General features: G+C 50.8%; 7 protein-coding genes across 7 annotated transcripts; 2 read left to right on the forward strand and 5 right to left on the reverse strand.

The window, feature by feature from the left end:
- Window positions 1-318: 318 nt before the first annotated feature.
- BDW70DRAFT_134445 (uncharacterized protein) lies at window positions 319-468 on the forward strand (the record flags this gene model as incomplete). Its single annotated transcript, XM_073736510.1, has 1 exon — window positions 319-468. The coding sequence occupies one exon, from the start codon at window positions 319-321 to the stop codon at window positions 466-468; it is 150 nt and encodes a 49-aa protein (XP_073596919.1).
- A 2616-nt stretch (window positions 469-3084) lies between these two features.
- Window positions 3085-4352, forward strand: BDW70DRAFT_149559 (MDR family NADP-dependent oxidoreductase; the record flags this gene model as incomplete). Its single annotated transcript, XM_073739029.1, has 5 exons — window positions 3085-3636; window positions 3701-3839; window positions 3891-3960; window positions 4014-4068; window positions 4122-4352. The coding sequence occupies 5 exons, from the start codon at window positions 3085-3087 to the stop codon at window positions 4350-4352; spliced, it is 1047 nt and encodes a 348-aa protein (XP_073596920.1).
- A 984-nt stretch (window positions 4353-5336) lies between these two features.
- Window positions 5337-7151, reverse strand: BDW70DRAFT_134447 (MDR family MFS transporter). The gene is made up of 2 exons (XM_073736511.1): window positions 6113-7151; window positions 5337-6062 (listed from the first exon to the last, which is right to left on the reverse strand). The coding sequence occupies exons 1-2, from the start codon at window positions 7109-7111 to the stop codon at window positions 5400-5402; spliced, it is 1662 nt and encodes a 553-aa protein (XP_073596921.1). The 5' UTR covers window positions 7112-7151; the 3' UTR covers window positions 5337-5399.
- Window positions 7152-7665: 514 nt separating this feature from the next.
- BDW70DRAFT_167268 (S53 family peptidase) lies at window positions 7666-9795 on the reverse strand (the record flags this gene model as incomplete). Its single annotated transcript, XM_073742183.1, has 5 exons — window positions 7666-8797; window positions 8843-8960; window positions 9004-9227; window positions 9277-9540; window positions 9587-9795. 5 exons carry the CDS (start codon window positions 9793-9795, stop codon window positions 7666-7668), a joined length of 1947 nt encoding a protein of 648 aa, XP_073596922.1.
- Window positions 9796-11251: 1456 nt separating this feature from the next.
- Window positions 11252-12147, reverse strand: BDW70DRAFT_149562 (putative isochorismatase family hydrolase; the record flags this gene model as incomplete). The annotated part of the gene is made up of 4 exons (XM_073739030.1): window positions 11252-11342; window positions 11393-11612; window positions 11677-11989; window positions 12058-12147. The coding sequence occupies 4 exons, from the start codon at window positions 12145-12147 to the stop codon at window positions 11252-11254; spliced, it is 714 nt and encodes a 237-aa protein (XP_073596923.1).
- Window positions 12148-13894: 1747 nt separating this feature from the next.
- BDW70DRAFT_159110 (putative bZIP transcription factor) lies at window positions 13895-14825 on the reverse strand (the record flags this gene model as incomplete). Its single annotated transcript, XM_073740640.1, has 2 exons — window positions 13895-14395; window positions 14475-14825. 2 exons carry the CDS (start codon window positions 14823-14825, stop codon window positions 13895-13897), a joined length of 852 nt encoding a protein of 283 aa, XP_073596924.1.
- A 557-nt stretch (window positions 14826-15382) lies between these two features.
- Window positions 15383-17710, reverse strand: BDW70DRAFT_32919 (uncharacterized protein). Its single transcript, XM_073743771.1, has one exon. It carries the CDS (start codon window positions 17598-17600, stop codon window positions 15678-15680), a length of 1923 nt encoding a protein of 640 aa, XP_073596925.1. The 5' UTR covers window positions 17601-17710; the 3' UTR covers window positions 15383-15677.
- Window positions 17711-17860: the final 150 nt, after the last annotated feature.

Consider the following 17860-nt stretch of genomic DNA (forward strand, 5'->3'; position numbering starts at 1 on the left):
AAAACGTGCATAAATTATGCAGTAACAGATATAGTCATGTTTGGTTTGTTTGTCTATCCACAAAATATTCAAATCCGCATTGCGGATACCTTCTACTATCCATATCGTATCGCTGCGGATATTTGGATATCAGATTACATCCATATCCGCGGATATGCGGATTTGGATATGCGGATTTGAATATATCGCGGATGTTGCCGCAGTCTAAACTCGACAATGTTGGCTATCTTGGTTATTCCGAAGATAAGACACGAAGTACAAAACTAATTACATCATAAACGAGCGTCCTTAAATACCTTGCTCCATCATATCCCCAATATGCCGGTATCATACTCCCATTATGTCCCGATCATACTTCCAGTATGCCCTTCAAATCGTAAATATGACCCTAGTCCACTTCGGGCCTTAGCCTCATATTGCCAGTATGACAGCTCCGGCCGTCATTCTTCCGATATTGTCACACGCTAGCTGCAGCGCAGCTGGTCGATTGGCTGACTTCGTTCAGTCATTCTGACAGGACCCTCCGGGAATATGTAGATGAATTCTGCTCAGCCTATATTGATAATATGCTTGTCTATACTAATAGGGACCTCCGCCAGCACCGGAAGCATGTATAAATAGTCTTGAAGAAACTGGAAAAAGGAGGCTATATTTGGATATTAAGAAGTGCAAATTTAAATGCAAGGAGACAAAGTACTTGGGCTTTATAATACAGGCAGGGAAGGGAATCAAAATAGACCTGGAGAAGGTGAAAGCAATAAAGGAATAGGAAACTCCTACTACTATAAAGGGTGTCCAAGGATTCCTGGGCTTTGCCAACTTCTACTGAAGGTTCATCCCCAACTTCTCAGGGATTATACGCCTGCTGAACAACTTGACAAAGAAAGGGACACCTGTCACAGGCTATGGCCTGGGTCTTGGTTATCGGCAATGCCCTCAACCAAAGTCTAAACAAGGTTTCTGTTACGCCGGTCTGAACCAAGGTTCGGAAAAATCAAAAGTGTTGACGTATGTCCAGAAAGGTTGATAAAAAGGGAGGAGAGAGGGTTCATGTTTCTGTCTTTTATTTGTTTCTCTAAGCTTGTGATATTCGTGAATACAGGACAGCTAGTTGAAAACAATACTACCTACGCCCGTTACAACACCCTTCTTGTAGACTAAGGAATGCCAGGATAGCTTTGATCTGCTAAAGGAAAAGTTCATTACTAGACCTGTCCTAGCAACCTTCAACCCTTCCTACTATATAGTAGTAGAGACTAACTCCTCAGGTTATAATATAGGGGGAGTTCTCTCTCAGTATAATAAAAATGGGGAATTGCACCCATGTGCCTACTTCTCCAAAAGGAATTCTCTAGCTGAATACAACTATGAGATCTATGACAAGGAGCTACTCGCAATTATATAATATCTTGAAGACTGGGATGCTGAACTATACTCATATAGAGAATTCCAAGTTATTATAGACTACAAGAACTTGGAGTGCTTCTTCTCCCCAAGGAAACTGACAGAATAGCATGTACAATGGTCCTTATTTCTCAGCTGGTTCAAGTTCAAGCTAGTATATAGGAAAGGGTCAGCTAACTAGAGAGCTAATGTACTTTCATGGAGAGACCAAGACATGCCTGATGATAAAGATGTGATATGGAAATATTATGTGACACTTATCCCGAGCACCGGCGCGCGGGATGAGACCGCTGGCTGATCAGGCCACGCCATATAGTGGCCTGACCAATATTTCCAACTCCCGAAGGCCTGACCTTCAATGTAATCGAGAACGATAAATAGAGGACCTATCGTCAACGAGATAGACAATCAATCGTCATATGGCATCCGATCCTTAGTAGGCTACGTTCGTGTAGTCGATACAATTTCCCTCTGTAGTGAAATCCACGGTTGGTCAGAGGAAGTTGGCACAGAATAGAGAGAACTAAGTGAATGTTGTCAGAGGGAGCGAGCTCGTGGACTTAGTTACAGAACAGAAAGATGGGAGATACACGTGTCATCTTATATAGCTTCTTATCGAACTTCCCACTCAGCCAAAAAGGGCTAACCCTCCTTGGAGAGCTAAGTTCTGACTAATATACTGGTTGTCACTTCTCAATATTGGAGTATCAGCTACTCCAACTCCAAGCTCTTACTCCAACTCCAAGCGCTAAGCCATATTCATAACACCTTCTGCCCTTTCCCCTTTGAGCGTATCCACAACATGATGACAGGGTCAAGTTGTCAAGGTGCAGGCTCAGAATATATTCAGGACAGGATAACGGAGTAGATACAACAGGCAGGCTACAGAGTCAGGCTATCAACAGGTACATAGACGAGACAAGACATAGCTCGAGGTTCTGATTTGGATCAGAGTCGGAGCTCAAGAAGTCTCATGTAATTGGGCGGTCAGCGACGGCAGAATCAAGGCTCAGGATGAGGCTCGGGCTGGCCCCGTGTCAGTTATGGGGTTTTTGGTAGGTTATAGCCCCACTGATTTAGTCTAACTATATATAGTTAGCGTTGTGCTTGGCAGGGTCTGTGGAGTTTTTGGTTTGGGTTGTAGTTTTTCGATAATCCATGGGCGGGTTGCTTATTACTGATCCTCCCTAAAAAACCGCCGGGCGGATCAGAGTAGGTCAAAAACCCGACCGAACCCGTGGTTTAACAAGTCTAATCCATTATCTCGGACACTTTCCAACGGCTGTGGATCTCTCGGAGCTTGATGTCACCGACTTATACTCCGTAGACCTCCGTCACCAGTCCCATTTGTTATGAATATGGCTTAGTGCTTGGAGTTGGAGTAAGTGCTTGAGAGTTGGAGTAGTCGATACTCCAATATTGAGGGGCTATATAAGATGACACGTGTATCTACTATCTTTCTGTTCTGTAATTAAGTCCATGAGCTCGCTCTCTCAGACAATCATCACTTAGTTCTCTCTATTCTGTGCCAACTTCCTCTGACCAACTTCCTCTGACCAACCGTGGATTTCACTACACCATTAAATAGAAAACTCCGCAGTCCATACGAGTCTGGGATAAGTTCTATCAAAGTCAGATATCATTTCCCAGCCCAAACAGCTTCAAAGTAGCACCGCCAAGATGCCGTCTAGCAAGCAATGGATCCTCGCCAACAAACCCACCGACTTCCCGACTCTGTCGGGGCCTTCTCCCACCTTCAAGCTCACCAGTGCCGATGTCCCTAAACCCAGCTCGTCGCAAGCCCTCGTGAAGACGCTCATGCTTTCCAACGACCCTGCCCAACGAACCTGGATCGTCCCCAACGCAGACCCAGAGCGCCTCTACTTCCCTCCAGTCCAGGAAGGCTCGCCCATGTCCTCCTTCGCACTGGCTGAGGTCGTCGAGTCCGGCGCCCCCAATGAGCTTCCCGTCGGTAGCCTTGTCCTTGGTCCTACGAACTGGACCGAATACTCTGTCCACGAGATCAAGACGCTGCAACGGATTCACCCGATCGAGGGACTGGATTCGGGCCACTTCCTCGGTGCGCTGGGGATGACGGCTATCACTGCGTACTATGGGATCAAAGAGGTGGTCAGCGCGACCAAGGATGATACGGTTGTTGTCTCAGGGGCCGCGGGTGCTACTGGAAGCATGGTTGTCCAGATTGCGAAGAAAATCATTGGCTGCAAGCGGGTGAGTCTCTTAACCCACATTGACACGTATACGCCGAACAGAAGGCTGATTGATGCACGAGTAGGTTATCGGTATTGCCGGTACAGATGATAAGTGCCGCTGGGTTGAGAAGCTGGGTGCGGACATCTGCATTAACTACAAGAAGGACTCGTTCGAGCAGGATCTCATCAAAGAGACCGAGGGCTTCGTCGAGGTTTACTTCGGTGTGTACCCTGATGAACTGACTGTGTTTGAACCTTGCTGATAGCGAATAGACAATGTCGGTGGCAACATCCTCGATCTGATGCTGACCCGTATGAAGCGCCACGGCCGCATCGCTGCTTGGTAGGCCTCCTCCAAATATCTCAATATTGTAACTTCACTAACAACTCTATCAGCGGCACCATCTCCGACTACAACCGCCCCGATCCCGTCGGCCTTAAGAATTTCTATGTACTGTTCCCTACCCGAACTTCTTCTGGCATGCAAGTACTGACAGCAAGCAGGAAGTAATCTCTATGCGCCTGCACATCCACGGCTTCATCGTGCTCGACTACTACCACAAGTTCTCTGACGTTATTGCTGAGCTGACCCAGGCCTGGAAAGAAGGCAAGATCGTGGTTGACGAGTCGATGCAGACGGTTGTTGAGACAAAGTTTGAGAACATCCCGAATGTGTGGATGAAGCTCTTCGAGGGCGGGAACACGGGCAAGCTTTGCACGAAGATTGTCTCGTAGATTACTTGCAAATATCCCCTAAGTGGAACCTGAAACAAGTTTACGAAGCTCAAATGTATACAGAAAACTAATTACATCAAGTAATGACCAATCTTCTTCCAGCTCTGTCCCGGGTCAACGGTTCTCAACATTCTGGGGTAGTTCTGGAACAGGAGGTCCAATATGGCAATGTGAACGCTGAAGAAGTCAAGGAATCAGCTATACTAGGGCTTTGCTGGTCCTCAGATTATTCATCCAACGGAGTTCTTGAGATCATCTCCTTGTCACCCCTGCATTCTACAAACGTAGACGCAGACACCGTGTGAGACTGGGGAAAGAGAGAGAGTCCTCGGCTATACAACAAAGCGGGAGTCTCCTGTTCATTCATAAACGTTCTATGGTATCGATGCCGCTCTCCAAATCTGACGGATAGCTAAATATAGGGGAGATCATGTGGAATGCATTGCATGCCCGTGGATTGAAAGATCCTAGCTGCGTGACAGTATAATAGTCCTTATACAATCATGGTAAAAAAATGCTCTGGGGCTCGGCTCGCCTAGGTATAATTCATTACCGGACAGAAAGGCAAGTGCTTTTTATCAGTTCTGCAACTAGTCGTCTAAACCTCTGCTCTCCGATAAGTGTCCAGTCCATGTTTTGATTACTGGTCTTGCAATTGGCCACGGTCTGACGCTGCATCCAGTGTATGTTTCGCCCTGAGTAAACAAAAATCCCTTTCTCGCAGTCTGCATGTGAACGCTCTTGATTCGACCTCCATTATGCCCATCTTATACCGTTGATAGAATGAGCAGGCGAACGTGTCTTTCAGCTATTGACAGGGCATATCCCTTATTCGTTCATGCAAAAATGGCGAACCACCGGTCATACACTGGAAGCCTCCCATGAAAGTGAGTTAGGGCTCCAGCATAGAGCACGAACTTGAATTATGAGCATATTGGGGGGGAGGAGGAGGATTATTTACGCGGGCTAAATGGGGATAACGCCTTTTTTGATACAGTGAGTCACTCATTGCACAAAATCGCCTCTAACTGCAGTATCTAATATTACTCAAACATCTCGATTGTCCTGCTCAGTCTTTTTTCCACCTTTCTTCACATCGATCCACTGCATAAACACCACTCCAAAGATCCCGATGCAGGACAAGCCCACGCCGACAGAGAACGTCTGCGTCAGCGCCTTGTTGTACGCCCTCAACACTGCCTGGTAGACCGTCTCATCAGTCACCAAGTTCCTCACCTCCGTCGCACCTCCACCGATCAACCGCGCCGTGTCAACGCTTGGCGCATAAATCTGAACATTCATCTTGAGCTGATTCGAGAAAACATTCTGCCCGACAGACACAAAGATAGCCGCACTCAGATTTTCGAGAAACATGACAATCGCTGTCCCGATGGCGATATCTTCAATCGGGAGAGCACACTGGGGCGCCGCAAACGCCGTCTGCAGACCAAGACCAACGCCCGCGCCAAAGAGAAATTGGTAGCCTATCCATTCTGGCGATCCAGAGGAGACGGTGAACGTGGAAAGCAGACCGGAACCGACTGACATGAAAATTACTGTAAGATAAGCGAAGGGGACGTAGTAGCCTAGCAGCGAAGTGAGGAAGCCCCCAGAGAGCGAGAAGGTCACGTAGGCGAGGACCATGGGCAGATTCATGACGCCAGAGCGAATTGCGGATGCACCTTTTATGGCTTGGAACCAGATGGGAATCTAGGAGCGTTGTCAGTGGATATCGACTTCCAAACAGATTCGGCACGTACATAGTACAGCATCAAGAAGAAGCCAGCAGTAACGCCCGACCCAAAAAGCGCCGCGCTCCAGACATTCCTGTTCCCAAAGACTCTCGGCGGCACCGTTGCACGGTCTCCGCTGAAGTACTGGATGATAGTGAACCCGCTTAGCAGCACGCCTGCAAGGACAAAGAGCGCAATAATACGTCCATTCCCCCAGTTGTACTTTGTCCCTCCCCACTGCAGCGCAAGAAGCAGACAGATGACACCGGGCAGTAAACACAGCGAGCCAGGAATATCCATCTGGCGAATCTGATTCCCAATTCCGGACTCGCGGTTCTCACTCCCCGCAAAGGCCGGGATCAAAAACAAGATCACAAGCGTTGGCATTGTCCCCAGCGGCAGATTGATATAGAAGCACCACCTCCACGTCAACGCCCCGTTATCCGTAAACGCACCCCCCATTAGTGGTCCCGCAATCGCGGCAAGCCCATACATAGACCCCAGCAGTCCCACCAACGTTGGCCGTCTCTGCGGCTCTACCGAGTGTGCGATGAGCAGGAACGAGCCGTTCGTCACGCCTCCAGCGCCAACACCAGCAATTGCCCGCCCCACGATCAAGGCCGTTGAAGAGGGCGCAACGGCGCAAACCAGCGAGCCAAGCTCGAACAGAAACAAAGCCACAAGGTAGACCCATTTCACAATGTAGAATGTGTATAGCTTGCCCCAGAAGAGCTGGAAGGCGCAATTTGTGAGAAGGTAAGCACTGGCGTACCAGCCGACATCGCCTAGAGCGTGGAATCGGTCGGTGATTTTGGGGATTGCGCTCGAGAGAATGGTGTTGTCAAGTCCGATAAGGAACACAGACAAGTTTAGACCTATGACGATAAATGTCAATTTAAGGGCGCTTGGGTATCGGATTTCGTCTGATGATGGGGCTGGCTCTTGCTCTGGGATCTTTTCTCGTTGGGAGGTGTTAAGAGGCATTGAGTGGCCGTTGCCTTTACTTCTCGAGGGATTGTCCGCCATGACGACTGGAAAGTCTGCCAATAATTCGGTAGCTTGTGGCTTTTGACCTGTTCTCGGCGGATCTGAGGATGGATCATGCTATATATTGTTTTGCTTTTATACTTGCGGACCCATAGATGGTTGAAGGCTGCGCCAGATGCACGGGTCGTGCATGCCAAGGCGTGAGTCATGGTAACTCATTGCAGTTACGACCAATCATCGCTGGTCTAGTGGGGGTGCCTTCTTGTAGTCGATGGGTTTGATTGACGGACCTTGGTTTTAAGGTCAGGATGGTGGAGTGACGCTGCCCTAACTCATCCCTTGGGAGTCCCTAGATGAACTAATAGACGAGCTATCCATGCACTCATTCCATATCATCATGCATAGGCCTCGAACCAAAGGGACTCAGAGAGTATGAATATCCACTCTAAGCTGATCATCAAGCTGTCGATCATTTCCACTGGGAGCTTCGCTCTGGGATTTATGACTTACAGTGTCAATAATTCTTATTGTCTAGGTAGGTGAAATCCGCCTCATTACGAGAGATCCACCTAGCAATATGCACTAAATATAGGCTACAGATCGAGCTTAACGCTCATAAACACCTCGAAGAGATTGGGATAAATCGGCGTTCCAAGCCCAGTAACCGGGTCCCAGCCCTCAAGCGCTGTAAACCCATTCGTACTGCATCCCGGGTTATTGCCCTCTGTTATATCGCGAAACGCCTCGGGATGCGCATAGAGCATCGGATTGACAAATCCAACCGTCGGCATTCCAGCCGCAAGTCGCGCCTCGTTGATTCGGGTGAGCATGGCTGCGAAGATCGGCGCAGACGCCGAGGTCCCTCCACCGAGAATTGGACCCCCTCTCCAGAAAACGAAATTGTTCACCGCAACCGCAGACATGTCTGGATAAGCACGGCCTATGCGGTTGTAGATGCCGTCGTTTGCTGCAAAGCTATCGTTGTTGATGCTTTCATAGTACGGGTAATCCAGGTTCGCGCGGGAGAAGTATTCTTCAACCGCGGATGCTTGATACGTTGGTCGCTCGTAGATGTTGCTGAATCCCCCACCGGACGACCAGTTCTCTGGGGTGATGGTGGGATCAACGGCGACTTCTAGGGGATTGTACGGGTCGCCCCCTGGAGGGAGGTAAGTACCGCCAACGGTCGTGATGTACGGGCAGATGAGGTAACCGGGAGTGAAAACGCTTCTGTCTTTGCCGAGGCACCCCCCAGTTGCCACGCCGTTGTTTCCAGACGCAGCCACAACAGAAACTCCTTGAAGGCCCAGCTTCATCCATTCATAGCATTGGCGGCGGTTGTATCGAATAGGAAGCTCGAATTCCGCGAAACCGTATGAGATGGAAATGACGTTGGTGGGCTTGTACACGCCGCATTGTTTCTGGCCCTTGTAGCCTCCGGGGGAAGGGTTCGGATAGGGGGGGTCAAGATCCTCCTCAGATGGGTCACAGTATGAGCCGTCGATGGCGTCAAGGAAGTTATTGAAGATGCCTGGGAACTTGGGGTCATCGATATCCGCCCAAATAGGATCGTCTGTCTGAAAGATAACGGGATCCTGAGGCCAGATAATCGGGTATGACATTGCCAAATCGAGCGTGGATTCAGGGCCGGCATTATCCAGCGTCGTGGGAGCCGTGCCTCCATTGATACCATGCACAATCGGCTGAGTGCCGTTTGGGATGTGGCTGCCAAAATCAGTGCTGTTGCATGATAAAGGACTAGAGACGTACCTGGCAAATGCTGAAAATAACAGGTCGAGGTCACCCTGGCTATACTTGTCACCAAACGCATAAATCCCGAGCTCGTTGCCAGGAATTGCGCTGGTGCCCTCGGAAATGTTGTACATGACTGTCCTGTTAGCTGGGACTTGCTCCCAGGAGATAGAGCATACCACTGATGCAGGCGGGCGTAATGACTTGGTCGCAAAGGCTAAGCGCGTCATTCGTCACTTGCGATAGGGTGAGATTTGTCCCATAGATTATGAGGGACGAAGCATCTGCGGCATCACGCCTGGTCAAGCTTCGCTCCGTGGGTGAAGGGCCGGCAATCTCCAGGAACTTAACGCCTGGCGTAATATAGTCGATATGTTTCTGGAGAATTTCCGGGACGTGGTATCTGTCAAAGTAAGCAAGGGACAAGTTTGGTAGACAAAATAAGGACATACTCCCGGCAAGCGATGTGAGACCGACGGGTTTTTGCATGTGAGTACAGATAATATTCAGTCTGCAGAAGCCGCTCTAGTTCCTGCGCGGTTGCATTGAATCGCAACCACTGTTTGTTCGCAGACTGCGAGATACGAGTGCCGGAAATGCCCTCTGATTCCAGCCATGCGCGTACTTGTTCGACGCTCTCCTCGGCTGGGGCGAACAGGTCAAGAACCTTTTTTGCTGAGAGATGCTTTCCATACTCTGGCGATGAGGGGTCCGAGCTGCGAGGTCAGAGATGCGGGTTAATAGATTCGCATGGAGACTTACATTTGCATCAACAGGTCATGACCATGATCCAAGTTAGACTGGGTCATCCCAATTCTCACCGGGAGTACTGTCTGCCCATCCAGCCGGGCGTCCTCAGCCCAGTAATCAGGCAAGGCATCACGTCTTTCATGAAGAGGGTGCTTAGCAGGCGCCGGGAACGCCAGCACAGCTGTGATACTTGATACGAGACAGAGCAGTGACAGCCACATCCTGAAATCTGTAATCTTCGAGGGCGGCAGCCCAGGGGGAAAGCAGGGAGAGCCTTAATATTATGAAATCCGGAGTAGGCAGTTCTTGACAAAGGGGAAAGCACGTGGTAGGGGCTACAAGCAGGCCAGAAGCACATCAAATATATGCAAGAAGGTATGTGGTTACTCCCAGATACGATTAGGGCGAAAGCTAATGGGTTTGATCCCAGAAAAACAGATAAAAATAAAAGAAAAAAAAAATACTCCTCGCCGCCTTTTAACGGCATACCATTTGCTTGCCTTGTCCCATAATAGAGTCATTGGACAAACAGAAGCGGTGAAAAAAAGGGTTGAGGTCGTACAAAAGAGACGGTCTCGCAGCCTCCATGTCCGAGCAACCCAACAAATAAGGGATGGAACATGTCAATGTCCTGTTAGTTTAATCACAAGTCACTTGAACAACAAGCCAACGCTCGATTGAACCGGTAGGACAAACGGTTTAGGTGTGTCACTGCAGCAATTAATGTCCCATGTCCCCGCGCCAAACGAACTGATATAGAATGTCACATGACGTTCATCCCATACTGATGTCCAGAATAAGTCGTGTCGATCCCTATTACGTGATGTAGCGGCTTGGCTGGTATCTGTGGGCTAGTGAGGTGGTTGCTAGGAACCTCCTCCGGTTGACAGTATCCTAACCCCCGAGGCTTCGACACTCATATGATATCGAGTATCGATCGGAGAGCTACAGAGAGATCGAGCTAGTCTTCAAAGCGTTCGCTCCTTAGGAAGCTACTTAGGTAGCTGACTTAGCCTCATTTTGTCTTCCCCCCCCGAGCGTACATACGTATTCCACAAGATACCAAAAAGACCAACAATGGTGGTTAATAATGACACCATATGAGGAGTTCGCTAGCTCTCATACTATATGGCTTTCGAGTCCAAAGCATGCCGGAGCCACTCGACATTGATGTCAGATTTGATCAACAAGCTGCAGCTCCTGGGAATTCTCTAGCTCTTCCGCCTCCACTTGCTCACCAATTGACATCCCAGTGAAAACCTGCGGGAGCTCAGGGCTCCTGTGAAGTCATTTCCATGACTAAATCGTTGTAGAGAAAATTTTAACAGATCTTCTATAGGTGGCGCTTATCCTGTAAACCTGGTTGCTCGCGATTAGCAGGAAGGGCGTAACGGCATTGATCCGTGCTAAAGCGACTTGCCATCAGATGGTTTGAAATCAATGCAGTTATCGTTATAAAACTTCTCTCAGAAGCTCAGTTAGTGCAGGGAATTGTCATACGCGAGCTCTTGCATGGTTTATTTTAGGCTTGCTATTTAATGCCTAGCAGAGATCAGCGGGTTCTGGACTTTTCAACCCTCAAGCCGTCTTCGAGACCCGAACAAAGCCCTGCCCCATGGCACCACAGACTGCTCAACTATCCTTGACCACATCCAAAAGCCACGGTGACGCTCATACCTAGATAAGCTCCTTCTCAATATCCGCAAGAGTGCCATTGACAATCGCCGCAGCATGGTGGCGCGCAACAAGGCCATAAGCGAACTGGTACCTGAGAAACCGTTAGACATACCACACAACATATAGCAGCAGAGAACGTACTGGTCAAGAAAAGGCAGCAGCTGGGTGAGACCAGGGGTGTTCCGCCAATCTCTCATGAGATCACAGACAATGGCAAAGAAGCCCATGAGCGTAACGCCAGCCTTTTCCATACGCCTGTTGGCATCCTCGGCGAGACGGATATCGAAGGTTCCGCTTGCTTCGGTGTTGGCATATACCTCGTACCCTTCATCGACAAGGGAGAGGGCGAGGAACGCAGTGCCTGCAAAATCCAGTCAGTATAAAATCTTCGAGTAAACAGCGGAAGTAACTATATAGAGACATACAAACTTCTGTCACAATCCCACCTACGATCAACTGCTTTTTCCCCGTCGCCTTGACGGCGTTGCGGAACTCCTCGTTGTCCCATGCATTGACCTCGCCCTGGCGGCGGACAACCGTGGTGTTCGGGTACATATCGAGAATCTCCTTGAGCATCTGCCCGTTGGGGCCTTCGTCCGAGGAGGTCGTCAGCACGACGGGGATGTCAAACGCCTTGCCGATAGCAGCGTGGGCGAGCATGTTGTTACGAAAGTCGTTGGTGCTGTAGTCGCGAACGACGGTGGCAAGGCCGACTTGGTGGTCAATGACCAAAAGGGCCTCCGCACTGTTAGTTTCTTTCTCTCATGTCTCATGGCCGTCTGAGTGGACTGGTATGGTGGTCTTACAGCATTATCTTTGTCGATCCTGTTCCACGCGCTGACGTTTGCAGACGCAGCCAGCATAAGACCGGCCTGGAATACTTGAACGAAACGCATTTGCTCGATATGTTTGACAAACAGACTGAAACCGCAACTTTTGAACTGGAAGACAAACCAGGACGTGAGACTGCTTTCTATGTACTTTGGTGCTGCTGCTGTCTTCTTTCCAAAGCCGTAGCCCGTCCCTATTTATATCCGTGCCATGAGTCTCCCTCTTCGTCTCGTCCACGGTCTACGTAGCTTCGCGATTCTCGACCCGATTTCCAATCTTCAAGTCATCCCCAAGAATCTCGCAAAGTAACCCCAGGCATCTCCACCGCACGCATCTATCTGCAATGTCTTGGCTGACAAACAGATGCCATAAGCCATAATATATTAACCAGCCAATGATGACGTCGAACAAACCTGTCAACCCTGTAACTCAAGCCTGCGTGCAATTTAAGGCGTTGGCGCCTGGTCTCTCAGGTAGGGCTTGAGTCTTGGCGGACGGGCAGGGAAAGTCTGTAGAATAAGCGTGAGATCGTAGAGGAAATTGGTGAAGCTGAGGCTGACAAGAACCTTGCCCTGTCCACTGGAAACACGTGCGGCTCTCCATACTGTTCATTTAAAGACTATTGTAGATTTTCATACTTTTTATCTTCTATCGGGCACTCACTGATCAACTGAAGTTCTCTTGTTATGTACGGATTAGGGCTTCAACTCCCACCGAACCCCGCCTACATTATGAAACAGATTTATCCAGAGAGCCGATCAAGGAGTCTTACCCAACTCCCATCTTCATTATTAATCCCTCTCCTAGACTCTCGACTCTAGGAACCCGCCGCCACTACTCTTACTAAGAACTCGGTAAGCACCCAAACGTCAGACGCGATTACTACCAAGCGGCACTAGCCGCCCCGCCCCAGCCGCCCAGCTACAATCCCTCTCTTGATAGTAGCCTAGCTTTCTCTGTCTCATCCTTAGCAGCAACGGCCAGCGATCGCAGGATGGTATAGAATCGGCCAAAGTCCGAGACCGCCGTCTGAGCTCAGCACCGTGGATTGATTGATAATACTTAGTCTTGCGACGTCCAGACAGATTGTGATTGAAATTCCACTAATCCAATCACTAGCCGAAGCGCCTTGGAGGGGGGGAGGGGGCCCTGCGGCTATTGGTGGAAAATAGCAGGCTCATATCAAATCAAAACTCTACAAAACTCTTCCTCCAGGGTCTTCAGAGACTTTCAAGACTCGAGCTGCAGTGCGGGCTGCAGCCGTGCCCAGTTGCAGAAAGACGAGGCGACACGCTTGTTATTCTGCAGCGCGCTAGCACCATATCTGCTTAGGACACTCTAGGCATTTGTGGCCAAACTTACCAGCGGTTTGTCTATGGAAGGGTCCGGGCCCTGGCCGGGCACGTACTAAGCTAGGCAGCCTCATTGTGAACCGTGGTTTCTGTTGATCTCGTTCATTCATTCAGTTCGCTGGCGGTAAATTCGTCTGCAGTGATGCGATCCTGGTATGTCCGGGCAACGGGCATCGTCATGTGGCAGTTTCTTTTTTCCTTTCCTTTTTTTCTTGGTGAAGATTAAAGTATGCTGCGGACGCGGTCGTGTATCTAACTTCGTGGATACATTATTTGGCCTACGCAGTGACAAGAATATAGGAGTGAAGTGACAGAAACGGGAGCAATTCCTAGCATACGAAAACCAGGTAGTTCGCCATAATCTGCATCGAGTCGCGAACTATGCCAGAGAAAATCTAGTGTTGAACAAGAAACCACACCAAAACCCAGAAACAAGAACCCACGCCTTACGCCCGACCCTTCAGGTTCGTCGTATCCCAACTCCGTCGCCACACTCGCCTTTATACCTCTTCAAAGTGCAGGCATCAGCAGCAGCACCAGCACTAGCACCAGAAGCATCCAGCCTCTCCCCAAACAGTTCCAACAGCGTTTGCATAATAATACAACTCCGCTCATACTCCACCCCCCTCCTCCAACAACCAATAGAGCAACTGCTCTCCACGCGCTTCAACTGCTCGTCCATCCGCCCACCAGTAGCCCCCTCGTCATTACGCACAATGTCTGCCATAACACCCAGTATCTTCACTCGCCATTTCCGTAGAGTCTCGACCTCCCGCTCTAGCCGGCGCTTCTCGCTATCGAGCGCCGTATTCCGCTGGCGCATAGACTCGAGCTTGCTGGCCATTGCGTCATGTTTCAATTGCAGCTCGTCGAGACGCGACAGGAGCTCAGTCTTTTGCGCTTCCTTGCGCTCGCGGAAGCGGCGCTGCGCTTGCCGGTTCTGGGAGCGGCGGAGGGTTGTCTGGTCTCTTTAGTCTTGGCCCTTATCGAATGTCTGGGAAGACAGGGATAGGCAATAGAAAAAGTCGCTAATTGCATACCTTATGATGCTGCTCGTCGATTTCTGCGAATTCGATATCGTTGGATGTAGACTGGCGCTCGCTCACGGTGTGATGAGACATGTGCGGGGATGATTCGGTGGATGTGGAGGAGAACGAGAAAATGTCGTCGTGGATGGTCGGCGTCTGAATACTCGGCGACATCGGCGGGATGACTTGAAGGTCCTGCTCTGCGAATTGAGGCGATGTCCATGGGCACTGCGCCTGCATTCCCAGCCGGGGCTCATCTCCAACATCTAGAGCGGGATGTGAGTGTGAGTGCGGGTGCAGCTGGAACGCATCACATCCGCCCATGAAGCACGTAGCTGGCTTAGAGGGGCCGCTGTGGTACATTGTCCTCTGCTTTCTGTTCTCTCTGTTAAGGTATGATGAACAGGAGAGATCAATGGCAAGTGCTGAACTGGAATGCTCCAGCCAAAACCATCCCCGCTGAGGATCTCGCCCGAATTTAACGAAGAATAGGCCTATATGACCTCCCAGTCAGCACGCTGCATTTGCGTCAAGCTCTTCTGCTCCCGACACATGGTGGTTCATGGATCGTGCCCGACTAGTCTTGAATCGGAACCATGTTGGCAGCCTCTTATTGACGGACGACGCTAATCCTGGCTGATGACGGGCAACTCGCCTTCAGCCTGCATTTGCGAGTACTGGGATATGTCGGTCGGGCTCCGTGGCTAGTAGTGGCTCGCATAGTGTGTTGTAAACCAGGACGTCAGAGTACAGATGCAGGGCCCGTGGACCTCGATGAAAATACCACTCGACAGGGATGCGATCGGCCTGGCTTGGATTAGTGGAACGGAATTATAGAGGCCTATCGGCAGGAGGGCCGAGTCATGTCATTGATTCAGAGTAAAAATGGAAATACACTATGTATAGTAGACGAAACTATATCAAGCGATTCCGCCCGAGAGGCCCCAAAATAAGCTGCCATGTGGTCTCACCGCATGAGCCAATCATCGAGTTGGAACATGTTGCCAAAGACGGTTTAGCCTAAACAGCTAAACCAGTATAGGCATAGCGCTATCTGCACCACATCTGCCATCGACCACATCTGAGGAGCGTCATTTCCCTCTTGTCTCCCTTCTCGCTTCACCGACCCATCTCACGCAACCCGAGTCTGATGGCCCCCAGACTTGGGACGGGATGTACGCCACTAGCAGCAGAAGGCCGTCGTAAATCCACCTATTACCGCACAACTCGTTTCCACATACCTATCTCGGTATACTGCACGGCCGCATCCACCCAGGCGAAAGACTCGAGCAGGGCCACAAGCTTGTCCAGCGAGTCCACCCCTGCATTATGAGACAGACGGGCCATGTATGAGACTAGCGTGCTGGGGGCAGAGGCGGTCTTGTCCGGCATACTCAGCATGCTCATTGCTACGGCCACGCACCAGAGGATCACGGGTTGCGATACATTCTGGGTGCAGAGTTTGCCTAATCGAGAATATAAAGAATTAAGGAGGCTCTCTCTGACCGGTTGAGAGCGGGGGAGGGGAAAGGTAACATGTACTGCATAGAGAATCGCGCTCTGGCGAACGGTGAGGTAAATCTCCCGCGACAGATCAGTTTCAGCATCAGTCTGCCCATTACACTGGATTATGGCTTCGGTGGGATCGTTCTCGTCGGGCAGTGACAGAAGTCGGTGGTGGATCAGGTTTCGACTATCACCTAGCAAATCTAACACCGCAGGACTACATGGCTCTCCAGAGGCAGCGTAGTGCTGGATGACATTGGAGTACTGGCCTAGGTGGATGAAAACAGAAACAAGCTCTTGTCTGATGGGGGGCCAGATATAGAAGAGGTCGTGGAACCCGGATCCCGCTGTTTCGCGGGCTAGCCCGCGAAACAACAAGCTCGGCGGCTGCAGATCCAACGGCTTCGCATCAACGCCCACGATCGGGTAGATGGGCTTAGTGAGATTTTGCATAGCGCTCATCAGATCAGAGAGGCAGAGCAGCCAGGCTAGCGCAAACATGCGCAGGTTCCGGATCCCGCCAAAGCGTTGCACGATGTCCTGCACGACCATCCAGTGCAGCGGGTGGTATTCTCTAGACCCGTAGAAATCCAACGCCTGCAGATCCATAAAGGGAGGCGAGAAGGGACTGGGGTCCCTTTGGATCCTGGTCTTGTGCCTATCATTGACCGCCAGGTAGAGGATACACATGACTATCGCGTCCGGGGAATGCGTCTCTGAGATATTGGCAACCTCCTTCTGCAACTCCTGCAGCACAAGCGACTTGAGCTCGAGCTGCTCCTTTGATTCTAGCTGCGGCTCAGCCGCACCGTATGTGATGCGCAAGATATCGCGGTGGTACGAGGCCGCCCAGAGAACAGCGTATAGAAGCAACTTATTACTCTCCTCGAGCGGATACACCCACGACCTGTAGCAACTGCCCGCGTAATCCTGCGCCCGGAATTGCGGCCACAGCGTCGTGGTGGTGAAATCTAGCAGCTCGTGCATCTTCAGCCGCGACGCCGTGGCATCTAACGGTAGGAGCGGGTCGGTGCGTCCAGCACCCAGGAGCTGGGGGCTCGGTAGAGCAGGAAACTGGTTGTCCAAGTGGCTAACGCTAGCAGCCGCAGGAGCCGCAGGGAGGGTCCGCACTCTTCCACAGGTCGGACAGCAACCCGACGCTTGCAGGGTCAGAGTCGGATCCTGCATGCCGCCGGCACCAAGTGCGCCCTGACTATGCTCAGGTCGAAGCTTGCGGTGGTTCGCAGACGTCGTCTGACTCGCCTCCAGGCCCAGGGCCAGCCCGAGCCCGAGCGAATCAAGGCCTGTTCTGATGCCCTCCCCTTGCTCCACGCCTGAGCCACATCTGCATTCACTACTTATAGATAGGGCTGACCCTGAGCCAGGCCCTGTCCCTGGCCACGACCCCGATGCCGAGCTTGGCTTTGGACCCTGGATCCGCCCTTTCGCCCGGCTGTTCAACATCGAGTCCAGCTTACTCGCCGCATCCTCGCGTTGCTTCGTCTTTTTCTCGGCCAGAACTCGGCGTAGGAGCGTTGACCGCACATGGCCAGACTGCTCGTTCAGCGTGGGGCCGCCGACGAACATGAACTGGCCCGGAGGCGCGTTTTTCGCTTTCGGATTCGGTGGCATCTAGGGTACGGTTCGCGTGGCGTGGAAAATCGTGTCGCTGTGGCTGTACTCGGTATCCCAATAACTTGACAGGACTGGACCGGATCGACGACGACTCCTCGCGGTGACACTGACACTGACAGCTCACAGGCTATACCTAGCGGATCCTTGGCCGCGCTAGGTCCCATTCTAGCTAGCGTTGTCGTGGCCAATCACGCTGTATAAATCAGATTGATTGGCACTATAAGTATAGCTTATCTAAGCATACATTAGCCAGTTGG

The sequence above is a fragment of the Aspergillus foveolatus genome (assembly GCF_047715535.1).
Source record: "Aspergillus foveolatus strain CBS 279.81 unplaced genomic scaffold BDW70scaffold_18, whole genome shotgun sequence".
Taxonomy (NCBI): Eukaryota; Fungi; Ascomycota; class Eurotiomycetes; order Eurotiales; family Aspergillaceae; genus Aspergillus; species Aspergillus foveolatus.

What these genes read in the sequence shown, in the direction of transcription:
- BDW70DRAFT_134447 (XM_073736511.1), bottom strand. Translation starts at nt 7,111, where the DNA reads ATGGCGGACAATCCCTCGAGAAGTAAAGGCAACGGCCACTCAATGCCT. An exon ending in TCTTCTTGATGCTGTACTAT is followed by an intron (nt 6,063 to 6,112) that starts GTACGTGCCGAA and finishes CAACGCTCCTAG; the next exon opens with ATTCCCATCTGGTTCCAAGC.
- BDW70DRAFT_32919 (XM_073743771.1), bottom strand. Translation starts at nt 17,600, where the DNA reads ATGCCACCGAATCCGAAAGCGAAAAACGCGCCTCCGGGCCAGTTCATG.